General features: G+C 51.7%; 1 protein-coding gene across 1 annotated transcript in view; it reads left to right on the plus strand.

Moving 5' to 3' along the window:
* The window catches only part of LOC147109838 (uncharacterized), a 58,388-nt gene extending 56,346 nt beyond the window's left edge, over positions 1–2,042 (plus strand). Inside the window, exon 2 of the mRNA XM_086002395.1 lies at positions 413–2,042. Within this exon, the coding sequence (XP_085858521.1) occupies positions 413–1,248 (836 nt within the window). The 3' untranslated portion in view covers positions 1,249–2,042. The remainder of the gene's footprint in view (positions 1–412) is intronic.
* Positions 2,043–14,821: the final 12,779 nt, after the last annotated feature.

The following is a 14,821-nucleotide window of genomic DNA, read 5'->3' on the forward strand; positions in this document are numbered from 1 at the left end:
CCCACTCTGGGACTGGGGGCAGGGCTGTGACTGGACTGGGGGTGGGGCTGTGACTGTGGACTGGGGCGGGGCTGTTACTGTGGACTGGGGCGGGGCTGTGACTGTGGACTGGGGGCGCGGCTGTGACTGTGGACTGGGGGCGGGCTGTGACTGGACTGGGGCGGGGCTGTGGCAGGACTGGGGGGCGGGGCTGTGTCTGGCGGCTGTGAGCGGGGCTGGGACTGCCTTTAAATCTCCACACACTATTGATGATTCCCCCCTCACCACTTCATTCACTGCAGGAGGCTCTAAATTCACAATATTAACATCTAAAGAGCCCTGCGTTTACACTGAAATAACCACAAATTGTACTACCAAAAGAAACTTCTGGATGATTCATTACACTGACAATTTCTTTTTCTTCCTTCTCCAGCAGGGCAACAAGTGCACCGAGATGAGTGTCATCCTTGCCCACATTGCAATGTTGCTTTTGCCACTGCAGATTTTCTTCAGAAACACATCAGAAGACATCCAGAATCCAGTGGACAAATTTCAGCAGGACAATCTCCTCCTTCCAGCATAAAGTATCTTGCACAACGCAAAAATGGGCAGGGATCGTTCACACAATCTGTCCACAGGAGAGAATGTATAAAATCAGGAGATTTTCACCTAGACCAGCAGATGCACACAGGCGAGAGGCCGCATAAATGTAGTGAATGTGGAAAGAGTTTCACATGGGCAGGGGACCTCCAGAGACACCAGCGGATCCACACAGGAGAGAGGCCGTATAAATGTGCTGAATGTGGAAAGAGTTTCACATGGGCAGGGGACCTCCAGAGACACCAGCGGATCCACACAGGAGAGAGGCCGTATAAATGTAGTGAATGTGGAAAGAGTTTCACACAGGCAGGGCACCTCCATGGACACCAGCGGATCCACACAGGAGAGAGGCCGTATAAATGTAGTGAATGTGGAAAGAGTTTCACACGGGCAGGGCACCTCCATACACACCAGCGGATCCACACAGGAGAGAGGCCGTATAAATGTAGTGAATGTGGAAAGAGTTTCACACGTACAGGGAGCCTCCACAAACACCAGCGGATCCACACAGGAGAGAGGCCGCATAAATGTACTGAATGTGGAGAGAGTTTTGTTTACATCTATCAGTTGAAAGCTCACACGTGCTTTGAAACCTGCCGTCATTGTGGGAAAGTATTCAAGGATTCAACAGCTTTCAAAATTCACCTGAGAAAATGTTCCGAAACATAATGAAGAGAACGGTAACCAATTTATAATTTGACTAAGTTTAAATATTTCTTTCTATTTGAATGACCTTCAAAAACACTAGTTATCTCAAAGATTACTAATATTTATAATTCTTACCTTTCACTCTTTATGATAATATTTGTGTGTGGATTAAGATGGAATATAAGGGTAAATTCCACAATTCCTCGCTCCCAGTGAGGATTGGAGATTTGGGGCTCTGTTGCTGTAGCCTAATGTCTGACCCTCTCACTCTGAAATTGTATCTTCCGAATTGGATTTCAAAATGTTCCCTCTGATATAAACTGCAGCATCTGCAGAATGTGTTTAATCTCCGTGAGTCTTTGTCCCACCGAGCTGTCACAGCCCCTTTATTCTGATGGTGAGAGATCGCTGGGATCGATGCTGTCTTTATGCAGTCTGGTTACATCTGTGTTGGTAAAGGTGCCGATCACAAAATATACTGTGTTAATAAATATAGTGACTGAAAAATTGTTGCCCATGAGATTTCGTGAACAGATGTTCAGTAAAATGCTGTTATTGTAGTTTTCAAAGTTTAAGAAACTGTTGACAAAAGTTTAAGCAGAAGCTGAATTTGAAAATTGTAAAGTTGGTTGAAACGTGTAATTTATTTGACACAGGCTCGACAGGCCGAAATGTGTTTTAATTTGTATTATTGTGTATTGTATTTAAAATATTTCCATGCAAACTGGTTGATCTGCGTCTACATTGTCCAAGTAAAATCTATGTTGATGTACAGAGTTATTCAAACATTATTAAACAAGCAAATTGTGATCTTACTAATGGTCATTGAGCAGTTTATTTAACAATGCTAATATATTTTAGCCTCTAGCCGGGCCATTCCATTTCCACCATTCCTCCTTTCTGACAATCTTCAGCCCAACGCCAGGGCCTGCTCACCAGCTGCTCCTCCTTCCGTGACCTTCTCACCAACCGCCCCTCCTCGGGGCTTCTTCTGTGACCTTCTGCACCTGGTCTTCCCTGATGGTCACCCCTCCAGGTACTAAGCAGGCCTGACTCTGCTTAGCTTCCAAGCCTTGCCAGTGACCCTGTCCCTAGTCGTACTTGCAATGACAATAAAGTTGAATTATTATTATTATTATTATTATTATTATTATTATTTATTATTATTAATATTATTTATTATTATCGGTCGAGGGCACAAAATTGTGAAAGATCAATTGTTTTACAAATGGCTCCTGGGCTGGCAGCTCCTGAGGGAGCTCCTTGGCCATCCGTTGCCATCCTTTGCTCTTTCTCCCCCAGTCTCCTCTCTTCTGCTGTTTAAGTTCCCCTGGCTCTAATAGTGGGTGCAACAAAAACACATGATCTGATCATTATCACGTTGCTGTTTGTGGGAGCTTGCTGTGCACAAATTGGCTGCTGCGTTTCCCACATTACAACAGTGACTCCACTTCAAAAGTACTTCATTGGCTGGAAAGCGCTTTGAGACATCCGGTGGTCGTGAAAGGCGCTATATAAATGCAAGTCTTTCTTTTTATTCTGAAAATGACTGAATTGCCTCTGATCTGAGGGGAGTCAGGCGGAAGGTTTGTTGGCGGGGCGAGGTGCGCCGGCCGGTGGGTTTAGCGCAGGGACGCGGGACCGGAGGGAAGATGGCGGCGCCCATGTGAGGGGGAAAAGTAGCTTCTTGTTGTTTAAAAGAGGAAGAAAACCGGGTTTAAAAAACCCGCCGGAGCCGTGGAGAAAGAGCCGCCCTGGGAGTGGGCACCCGCTAGCCACTGATAAGGCCCCAGAGTTGGGGTAAGTGGGGCTGGAGAGGTGCCGGGAGCGGGAATGAGTGGGCGGGCTGGGCCCTGGAGACTAGGCCCAGGTCCCCCTCCTCTCCCCTCCCCCAGCCTCAGGCCCAGGACCCACATTCAGCCCAGTTCAACCTGAGCAGCACTTTCACATTCCACTCAAACTTCTCATTCACTTCAACCTCTTACACTTAGTCACACTTAAAAACATTAGCTCATTTTAACCCCTCTTTAATTTTATTGTAATCTATTTGATTTAAAAAAACATGATCTTAATTTCTTAAATATAAATTTATTTTCTATTTTTAAAAATCTAACCTTATTCAAAGAAAGACTTGCATTTATATAGCGCTTATCCCTCAACCAACATCACTAGAAAACAGATTATCTGGTCATCATCACATTGCTGTTTGTGGGAGCTTGCTGTGTACAAATTGGCTGTCACGTTTCCTACATTACAACAGTGACCACACTTCAAAATACTTCATTGGCTGTAAAGCGCTTTGGGATGTCTGGTGGTTGTGAAAGGCGCTATATTAATGCAAATCTTTCTTTTAAATGTACTGGGTCCAGTTCTGGACATGGAGACATAAGGGAGACATTCGGCTACAAGGGGCGTCACAGAGTAGAGCCGCGAAACCGATCCCCGGCACCAGAGGGACTGAGTTGTGTGTAGAGACTTGGCCGATTCAACATGGAAACGAGGCTCCCTAAAAGTGATCGTATTGAGGAATTAAAAAAACAATCTTTTCTGGGATGTGGGCGTCGCTGGCAAGGCCGGCATTTATTACCCATCCCGAGTTGCCCTTGAGAAGGTGGTGGTGAGCCACCTTCTTGAACCGCTGCAGTCCGTGTGGTGAAGGTGCTCCCACAGTGCTGTTAGGGAGGGTGTTCCAGGATTTTGACCCAGCGACGATGGAGGATCGGCCGATGTATCGCCAAGTCAGGATGGTGTGTGACTTGGAGGGGAACTTGGAGGTGACGGTGTTCCAATGCGCCTGCTGCCCTTGTCCTTCTGGGCGGTAGAGGTGGCGGGTTTGGGAGGTGCTGCCGAAGAGGCCTTGGCGAGTTGCTGCAGTGCAATAGAGAGGGATGAATATCCGGAATGTTACTTCAAATGAATCTGTGCGATTTGGACAAGGAGACACGGCTTCAGACTAGTTAAAGGTAACTCGGGCTGTTATCAGGAAGGTTTACTTCACACAGAGGGAGTGACCAACACTTGGAATGGACTGGCAGATAGAGGACTGGGGCACGAGGCACAATCCTGGAATGGGTTAAGGAACAATTGGAGGCAGCGATGGGCTGTTCTGGATGGGAGCATTAAGATGGGCCGAATGGCCAGCCACATCCGGAATGATCATCTGGAGCAGCTCAAATTCCCAAATTCAGGAGGTGGGATCTCCTGGAGGTGTAGCTAAAATACTGAACACTGACCTCCGAATGCTGGTTTTTAATTTGGATTTTCAAAAGTAGTCACCTAAAGGATATCGAAAGGGATCAAAGAAGGAATCTCATCCTGTGCCTGATCGAAGCATCGCAGCAGACAAAGGAACCGGGTCCCGGAGCAGAGACACACCCAGGGCCCAGTGCAGGAGTGTCCTGGAGGATCCCTGCAGGAGTGTCCAGGGACTGACCAGGGATGGGATGCTATTGTTACATAGACAAGAAAGAGATTCACATTTATATAGCGCCTTTCACATCCTCGGGACATCCCAAAGCTCTTCACAGCAAATGATGTACTTTTTGAAGTGTGGTCACTGTGACAATGTAGGTAACACAGCAGCCAATTTGCGCACAGCAAGCTCCCACAAACAGCGATGTGATGGAAACACCACCACCTCCAAGTTCCCCTCCAAGACACACCATCCTGACTTGCAGATATATCGCCGTTCCTTCATTGTCGCTGGGTCAAAATCCTGGAACTCCCTCCCTAACAGCACTGTGGGAGTACCTTCACCACGCGGACTGCAGCGGTTCAAGAAGGCGGCTCACCACCACCTACTGAAGGGCAACTAGGGATGGGCAATAAATGCCGGCCTTACCAGCGACGGCCACATCCCATGAATGGATTAAAATAAGACCAGACCATCTGTTTTTATGATTATTGGTTGAGTGATAAATATTAACCCAGGACACCTGGGATAATTTCCACTGCTCTTGTTCCAATAGAGGCTGCAGGATCTTTTATGTCCACCTGAGAGGGCTGACGGGGCCTCGGTTTAACGTCTCATCCGAAAGATGGCAGCTCCGACAGTACAGCACTCCCTCAGTACTGCCCCTCCGACAGTTCAATGCTCCCTCAGTACTGCCTCTCTGACAGTACAGCACTCCCTCAGTACTGCCCCTCCGACAGCGCAGCGCTCCCTCAGTACTGCCCCTCTGACAGTGCAGCGCTCCCTCAGTACTGCCCCTCCGACAGTGCGGTGCTCCCTCAGTACTGCCCCTCCGACAGTGCAGCGCTCCCTCAATACTTCCCTCCGACAGTGCGGTGCTCCCTCAGTACTGCCCCTCCGGCGGCGCTCCCTCAGTACTGCCCCTCCGACAGTGCGGCGCTCCCTCGGTACTCATCCTCCGACAGTGCGGCGCTCCCTCAGCACTGCCCCTCCGACAGTGCCGCACTCCCTCAGTGCTGCCCCTCCGACAGTGCAGCGCTCCCTCAGTACTGCCCCTCTGACAGTGCGGCGCTCCCTCATCACTGCCCCTCTGACAGTGCGGCGCTCCCTCATTACTGCCCCTCTGACAGTGCGGCGCTCCCTCAGTGCTGCCCCTCCGACAGTGCGGCGCTCCCTCATTACTGCCCCTCTGACAGTGCGGCGCTCCCTCAGTACTGCCCCTCTGACAGTGCAGCGCTCCCTCAGTGCTGCCCCTCCGACAGTGCGGCGCTCCCTCATTACTGCCCCTCTGACAGTGCGGCGCTCCCTCAGTACTGCCCCTCCGACAGTGCCGCACTCCTTCAGTGCTGCCCCTCCGACAGTGCAGCGCTCCCTCAGTATTACCCCTCTGACAGTGCGGCGCTCCCTCAGCACTGCCCCTCCAACAGTGCAGCGCTCCCTCAGCACTGCCCCTCCGACAGTGCGGCGCTCCCTCAGTACTGCCCCTCTGACAGTGCGGCGCTCCCTCAGTACTGCCCCTCCGGCAGTGCGGCGCTCCCTCAGTGCTGCCCCTCCGACAGTGCGGCGCTCCCTCATTACTGCCCCTCCGACAGTGCGGCGCTCCCTCAGTACTGCCCCTCCGACAGTGCGGCGCTCCCTCAGTACTGCCCCTCCGACAGTGCGGCGCTCCCTCAGTACTGCCCCTCCGACAGTGCGGCGCTCCCTCAGCACTGCCCCTCCGACAGTGCGGCGCTCCCTCAGTACTGCCCCTCCGACAGTGCGGCGCTCCCTCAGTACTGCCCCTCCGACAGTGCGGCGCTCCCTCATTATTGCGCTGGGAGTGTCGGCCTGGATTATGTACTGAAGTTTGTGGAGTGAGACTCGAATTTTTCCTTTCTCAGCCTCTAAGTGAGCAACGTTTACTTTTGCTACTCTCTTCCTTCCTACACACTTGTAGATGCTCTTACAATCTGTTTTTATATATCTTGCTAGTTTACTCTCATATTTTATTTTCTCCCTTTTTATCAATTTTTGGTCATCTTTTGCTGGTTTCTAAAGCTCTCCCAATCCTCAGACATACTACTATTCTTCACAAGATTATAAGCCTCTTCTTTTAATGTAATAATCTCCTTAACATCTTTAGTTGGCCACGGATGGACCACTTTTCCTGTGGCGTGTTTAATTCTCCATGGAATGTATATTCGTTGAGAATATACCTCGAACTCCCTCGCTAATGGCACTGTGGGAGCACCTTCACCACACGGACTGCAGCGGTTCAAGAAGGCCCACCACCACCTTCTCAAGGGGCAACTAGGGATGGGCAATAAATGCTGGCCTTGGCAGCGATGCCCACATCCCATGAATGAATAAATAATACATTAAAATGGTGGGTTGGCAATGTGTCAGCCAGTGGCTCAGTAAGTAGCACCCTCGCCTCTGAGTCAGAAGGTTTTGGGAAGTCCCACTCCAGAGACCGAAACACAACAATCTAGGCGGACACTCCAGGTGCAGTGTTGAGGGAGTGCTGCACTGTCGGAGGTGCTGTCTTTTGGATGAGACCTTAAACCGAGGCCTCGTCTGGTCTCTCGAGTGGATGTGAAAGATCCCGTGGCACTATTTCGAAGAGGAGCAGGGGAGTTATCACCGGTGTCCTGGGGCCAATATTAGCCCTCAATCAACATCACTAAATAAAATTATCAGGTCATTATCACCTTGCTGCTTGTGGGAGCTTGCTGTGCACAAATTGGCTGCGGCATTTCATACGACAGTGACTAGACTTCAAAAAGTAAAAGTGAGAGTTGTTGTTGTAGTGGGAGGAGTGTTTGTTGTAGCAAGAGTTGTACTGAAATATGTTGTTGTAAAACTTGTTGTTGTAATAGTTGTTGTTGTAATAGTTGCCCACGGACATAAACGGTCATGCTCAAAGGAGTTCATGGCCCGCTCAGTACAAAATAACATTAGAGGGAACACTGGCGGAGACTCGATGGGCCAAATGGCCTCCTCTGCTGCGGGGAATTACAGACCGGTAAGCCTGACATCGGTAGTGGGGAAAATGCTAGAGTCCATTATAAAAGATGTAATAGCAGAGCACTTGGAAAACAGTGACAGGATCGGACAAAGTCAACATGGATTTACAAAAGGTAAATCGTGCTTGAATAATTTACTGGAATTTGTTGAGGATGCAACTGGTAGAATAGATAAGGGAGCTGTGGGTCAGTGATCAGTGTGGGACGGGGTTGATTCGGAGGAAAGCAGAGTAACAGCAGCCTGGGCACACGGCAGGAAGGAACAAGATAAACGGGGTGTTCGAAGGGAGGAAGTGATTACCTTCTCAGCGTAAAACGAGAGACACCAACAGAGGGAGATAGAGAGAGGTGTGACTGAGTACAGTGAGTGATACAAAGAGACACCAGCAGAGGGAGATAGTGAGAGGTGTGACTGAGTACAGTGAGTGATACAGAGAGACACCAGCAGAGGGTTGAGGTTTGACGAGAAATAAAATGGGGGGATGGAGCCATAGAATCCAGGACGGGAGTGAAACGTTCCCTGTTATCCTTTGTGCACTGGGTTCAGGGCATGGAGAAGTGGAGAAGGGGTTCAGTGGTGGGGAAATTGATCCATGGGGTGGTGAAGGGTTTGGGGGTGGAGAATATGTACAGGGGGTGGGGAAGGGGTTCAGGGGGTAGGGAAGGGGTTCAGGGGGTAGGGAAGGGGTTCAGGGGGTGGGAAAGGGGTTCAGAGGTGGGGAAGGGGGTTCAGGGGGTGGGAAAGGGGGTTCAGGGGGTGGGAAAGGGGGTTCAGGGGTGGGGAAGGGGGTTCAGGGGTTGGGGAAGGGGGTTCAGGGGTTGGGGAAGGGTTCGGGAGTGGAGAAGGTGTTCAGGGGTGGGGAAATTGATCCATGGGGTGGGGAAATGGATTCAAGGGGTGGCGAAGTGGTTCAGGGGTTCAGTAATGTGGTTGACTCTGAACTGCACTCTGAAATGGCCGAGCAAGTCACTCAGTTGTATTCTTATTGTACAAAAAGCTACAATAAGAATGAAATAAACAGACAGACCACCCGGCATCGACCTAGTCATCAGGTTAGGACACAACAAAGGCACACCCAGCCCAGTCGATCCTACAAAGTCCTTCTCAATATCTGGGGACTTGTGCTAAAATTGGGAGAGCTGTCCCACAGACTAGTCAAGCAACAGCCTGACGTAGTCATACTCACAGAATCATACCTTTCAGCCAACGTCCCAGATTCCTCCATCACCACACGGACTGCAGCGGTTCAAGAAGGCGGCTCACCACCACCTTCTCGAGGGCAACTAGGGATGAGCAATAAATGCCAGCCTTGCCAGCGACGCCCAGATCCCAGGAATGAATAAAAGAAAAATTAAAGTTTTCCAGAGATAGTTCTCGTGGCCCTATTAAAAAAAAAACTGCCAGTTTTGCTCCAGAATCCTGGATGGAAGACTTGTGGTTGTGGGAGATCCCTCTCATTCATCTGGTACTTGCCACAGTGGCCTTTGAAACTTTCAGTTGGATGCCTGGCTCTTGAACACGCAGCGACTGGTGGTAGAGATATTATCGGCAGCAAAGGAAATTTGTATCTAGCAAGGCTGTACTGGGCTTTATGGAGCTGTTTTGCCCACTACATCCTTGTTGCAGTTTGATCTAATTGTAGGTGATGTGCCTTGTCCTGCAATCTTGGTCTGGTGAAACACGACTGTCACCAAGTTTCCTCAGAATATGGGTTTCAGGGTGAGGCAGCAGGGCAGCATGTGATCTCAATAAAGGAGAGTGTTGTCAAATGCACATCCGTTATTTGCACTTTCCCAAGCATGTTGGTAATGACACTTTGAATCACATGAGCTCCTGTGAGGTTTAATTTATTTTTTCAAGACAGCAACTTCTGTGAGCAGGACTCAGTGAGTTGCAGGCCTTAATGGCAGATTTCTATCATCTTCTATGTCGTGTGGATAGGGGATGCCTTAGGCTTCACTGCCTTGTTTTGTTTAAGATTGTATTTGGTTCTCACTTGTCTGAGATTACGGCATGAAGGTTCCACCTGGACATCGCTGCAGGAGTTATTCAGGATGCAGGATCCTTGGCCCAGATGTTTCACCAACAGCCTTGCTTCTGTCATAAGGTCTTGAGTGGGGCCATTGTTTTGTTGTATTCATTCACGGGATGTGGGCATCACTGGCAAGGCCCGCATTAATTGCCCTTGAGTGGCTTGCTGGGCCATTAAGAGTCAACCACATTGCTGAGGGTCTGGACTCACATACAGGCCAGACCGGGTAAGGGCGGCAGATTTCCTTCCCTAAAGGACATGAGTGAACAGGCTGAGTTTTTACAACAATCCGGTAGTTCCATGGTCACCATTACTGATTCTAGCTTTTTATTCCAGATTTCTTTACTCAGCTGCCAAGGTGGGATTTGAACTCTTGTCCCCTGTGTTATTAGTCCAGGCCGACAGGATTACTGGTCCAGTAACATTCCCAGTATAATACCGTTACCATTAGCTGACAATCTCCAAATGTTCAGCTCCATTCACATCTCCTAAGATATTGTTGTATCCTGTGCCAGCCCACAGCAGGAGCTCGGCAACATCCAGGCCTGGGCTGACAAGTGGCTGCTAACAGTCAAGCTTATCAATACCAAGCAATGACCAACTCCACTGAGAAAGGACCAGCTACCTCCTGATATTCAACGGTACAGCCATTGCCAAGTTCGCCCACCATCAGCATCCTGGGAGTTCCCATTGCCCAGAAGCTTAACTGGACCTACATATCAACAACGTGGCTACAAGAGCAGGGCAGATGCCGGGTGCTCTGTGATGAGTGACTCATAGCCTGACTCCTCAAAGCCTCTCCACCTTCTACAAGGCCCAAGTCAGGTGGGTGATGTGCCTCAATGAATCCGAGACTCAACGTTAATGGAGCAAAGCAAGGCTTTTATTAACTCAGAAAGTAATACACAGTTGTGGTAAACCACTGTTTGTATTCCACTGTGTACATGCCTGTACATGTCTCGGCTGACTCCTCCCACGAGTCCAGGTATAAAGGTGACTGGTCCACAGTCCCTCTGTATTCTGGACCGGTCGACCACTCGAGGCACACCTTCATTCTCTTGTTAATAAAAGCCTGTTAGTTACTCGCTTAATCTCAGTCTTTTGAGTTATTGATAGCGCATCAATTTTATTAACAAGATTTTTATAATGGAGAAGATCCTCACACCAGCATGCCTGGACTTAGACCATCGGGAGGCGGACTCATCCACCAAGTTTACTCACTGGCTTAGGTGTTTTGAAAAATTCCTGATCGCCTCCGCTACAACGGTCAAATCGGACGAGGACAAACTGGATGTCCTGACCTCCAAAGTGAACCACCGAGTGTACTCGGTCATCAAGGACGCGACCTCGTATGTGGATGCTATCAAGCTCCTCAAGGACCAGTACACGCGCCCAGTGAACAAGGTGTACGCTAGGCACCTCCTGGGGAGTCGTAAACAACAACCTGGGGAATCGAACGAGGAATACCTTCAGGCACTGTCTGTGCTTGGCCGGGCCTGTGGTTGTAAGGATGTAAAGGCCGCCGTGTACACAGAGGAACTTATCCGGGACACTTTTGTAGCGGGCCACAGGTCCAATTACACCCGACAGCGACTGCTGGAGCAGAGTGACCTCGACCTCAACAAGGCCTCTGAACTCGCACGATCATTGGACGCAGCCTACCGGGGCATGGATGCCTACTCCTCTGCACCGTGGACGCCGCGGGGAACGACAGACAGCCTGGGACACGGTAGGACCATCTCATAGCGCCGTGCCACCCCAGCCACATCCCAGCAACGGCCCAACTACCGCAGCAGTGTCCCAAGGCCAGACAGCAGTGCCCCAAGGCCAGAAATGCTACTTCTGTGGCCAGGCCAAACACCCCAGAGCGCGCTGCCCAGCGAAAAACGCGACCTGCTCGGGCTGCGGGAAGAAGGGACACTACGCCAGCGTCTGCAGAGCCAAAGCCACCCCGAACCCCAGCAGCGCCGTGTGTGGACCGTGCGGGCCGCCATCTTGGGCCTCCCCAGCCATGTGCGAACCACCGGAACAGCAGCCATTTTGGACGCCTCCAGCCACATGGGGATCATGGACGCCGCCACCTTGGACGACAGCCGGGACACAACAGGCCCCCAACACCGCCTCATCTGATACCCGCAGCGACACACCGACCCCTACGCTGGCCTCCGTTACGCTGGACCAAGCGAAACCGCACCAACTGGCCCGGTCCACAATGGACATTAAGGTAAATGGTCACGAAACAATCTGCCTTTTTGACTCTGGGAGCACGGAGAGCTTCATCCACCCCGACACGGTGCGGCGTTGCTCTCTCCCAGTCCTGCCTGCGCACCAGCGGATTTCTATGGCCTCCGAGTCCCAGTCGGTGGACATTGGCGGCTACTGCATGGTGACACTCTTAGTAGACGGGACTGTGTACGATAATTTTAAACTTCTGGTCCTGCCCGACCTCTGCGCTGCCGTTCTACTGGGGTTAGATTTTCAGTGCCACCTTAAAAGTGTTACGATGGCGTACGGTGGACCCCTCCCCCCACTCACAGTCCGCAGCCAGCAGCTTCAAAATTGCCCGCCGCGCACCAGGTGCAACCTCTCCACACTCAGAGTCACCCCCCCCCCCACTGTTTGCTAACCTCACCCCCGACTGTAAGCTGATCGCCACAAAGAGCAGGCGATACAGTGCCGGGGACAGGGTTTTCATTAAAACCGAAGTAGAGCGGCTCCTGAAGGAGGGGATTATTGAGGGCAGCACCAGCCCCTGGCGAGCCCAGGTTGTGGTCGTTAAGACCGGCGAGGAGCAGCGCCTGGTCATCGACTACAGCCAGACAATAAATCGCTACACCCTGCTGGACGCTTACCCACTCCCCCGCATAGCTGATATGATCAACCAGATCGCGCAGTACCGCGTCTTCTCGACCATTGACCTGAAATCAGCGTACCACCAGCTCCCTATCCGCCCTGAGGACCGCCAGTATACTGCCTTTGAGGCAAACGGCCGCCTCTATAACTTCCTTAGGGTTCCCTTTGGCGTCACCAACGGGGTCTCCGTCTTCCAAAGGGAGATGGACCGGATGGTCGATCAAAATGCGTTGCAGGCCACTTTCCCATATCTGGACAATGTGACCATCTGCGGCCATGACTTGCAGGACCATGACGCAAACCTCAAAAAATTCCTCTGCACCGCCCAACTCCTGAACCTGACGTATAACAAGGAGAAGTGCATATTCCGCACAACCCGCCTCGCCATCCTTGGCTGTGTTGTGGAACACTGAGTCATCGGTCCCGACCCCGACCGGATGCATCCCCTTATGGAACTCCCACTGCCCCACTGCCTCAAGGCCCTGAAGAGGTGCCTAGGGTTTTTCTCCTATTACGCCCAGTGGGTCCCCTACTATGCGGACAAGGCCCGTCCGCTGATCAAGTCCACCTCTTTTCCCGTGACGGCAGAGGCCCGCTTAGCCTTCCACCGTATCAAGGAAGACATTGCCAAAGCCACCATGCACGCAGTGGACAAATCCATCCCCTTCCAGGTGGAAAGCGACGCGTCTGACTTTGCCCTGGCCGCTACCCTTAATCAGGCGGGGAGACCCGTGGCCTTCTTTTCACGAACCCTCCAGGGCCCGGAGACCAGACACTCCGCTGTTGAGAAGGAGGCCCAGGCTATTGTGGAGGCTGTGCGTCATTGGAGGCACTACCTGGCCGGAAAACGATTTACCCTGCTCACTGACCAGCGTTCAGTTGCTTTTATGTTTAACAACAAGCAGAGGGGCAAAATCAAAAACGACAAGATCTTGAGGTGGAGAATCGAACTTTCCACCTACAATTACGAGATCTTGTACCGGCCCGGGAAGCTCAATGAACCCCCGGATGCTCTATCGCATGGCACCTGCGCCAGCGCGCAGATCGATAGACTGCGGGCCCTCCACAATGACCTCTGCCACCCGGGGGTCACCAGGTTCTTCCACTTCATCAAGGCCCGCAACCTGCCTTACTCCATTGAGGAGGTCAGGACCATGACCAGGAACTGCCAAGTCTGCGCTGAGTGCAAACCGCACTTTTATAGACCAGACAGGGCTCACCTGATAAAAGCCATTCGCCCCTTCAAGCGCCTGAGCGTTGATTTTAAAGGGCCTCTCCCCTCCTCCGACCGCAATGTGTACTTCCTCAACATTATTGATGAGTACTCCCGTTTCCCGTTCGCCATCCCCTGCCCAGACATGACCAGTGCCACGGTCATTAAATGCCTGAACGACCTCTTCACCCTGTTCGGTTTCCCCAGCTATATCCATAGCGACCGGGGCTCATCGTTTATGAGCGACGAACTCCGCCAGTACCTGCTCGCTAGGGGTATTGCCACAAGCAGGACCACCAGTTACAACCCCCGGGGGAACGGACAGGTGGAAAGAGAGAATGCGACAGTTTGGAAGGCCGCCCTGCTAGCCTTAAAGTCTAGGGGCCTTCCGACCTCCCGCTGGCAGGATGTGCTCCCCGATGCGCTCCACTCTATTCGGTCACTGCTCTGCACTGCCACTAACACCACCCCTCATGAGAAAATGTTTGTCTTCCCAAGGAAGTCCACATCGGGGACATCGCTACCGCCATGGCTGACGTCCCCAGGGCCGGTCCTACTGAGAAGACACGTGAGGACCCATAAAACGGACCCCCTGGTCGAGAGGGTCGACCTCCTCCACGCCAACCCCCAGTATGCTTACATTGCGTACCCGGACGGGCGGGAGGACACAGTCTCCATACGAGACCTCGCACCCTCGGGGGCTGCAGTAACCCACTACCCACTACCACCACCCCCCACGACCCAATATCCAGCCCCAGCAGACGGCAGGCCTGGGCCCCGCGACCCGCTCGACACCTACGAGGACTACACACCAGTGCCCCAGCCTACGTGGGACTCGACGCCGGAAGCTTCACTACCCCTGCCGTCGCCACGTCGATCACAGCGGCAGACAAGACCTCCGGAGAGACTCCAATACACTAACTTTTAATACACTTCACCCCGCCGGACTCATTTTTAAACAAGGGGTGAATGTGGTAAACCACTGTTTGTATTCCACTGTGTACATGCCTGTACATGTCTCGACTGACTCCTCCCACGAGTCCAGGTATAAAGGTGACTGGTCCACAGTCCCTCTGTA

Source organism: Somniosus microcephalus, chromosome 12, assembly GCF_052327205.1.
Source record: "Somniosus microcephalus isolate GS21.2 chromosome 12, FLI_Smic_1.0, whole genome shotgun sequence".
Lineage (NCBI taxonomy): Eukaryota > Metazoa > Chordata > Chondrichthyes > Squaliformes > Somniosidae > Somniosus > Somniosus microcephalus.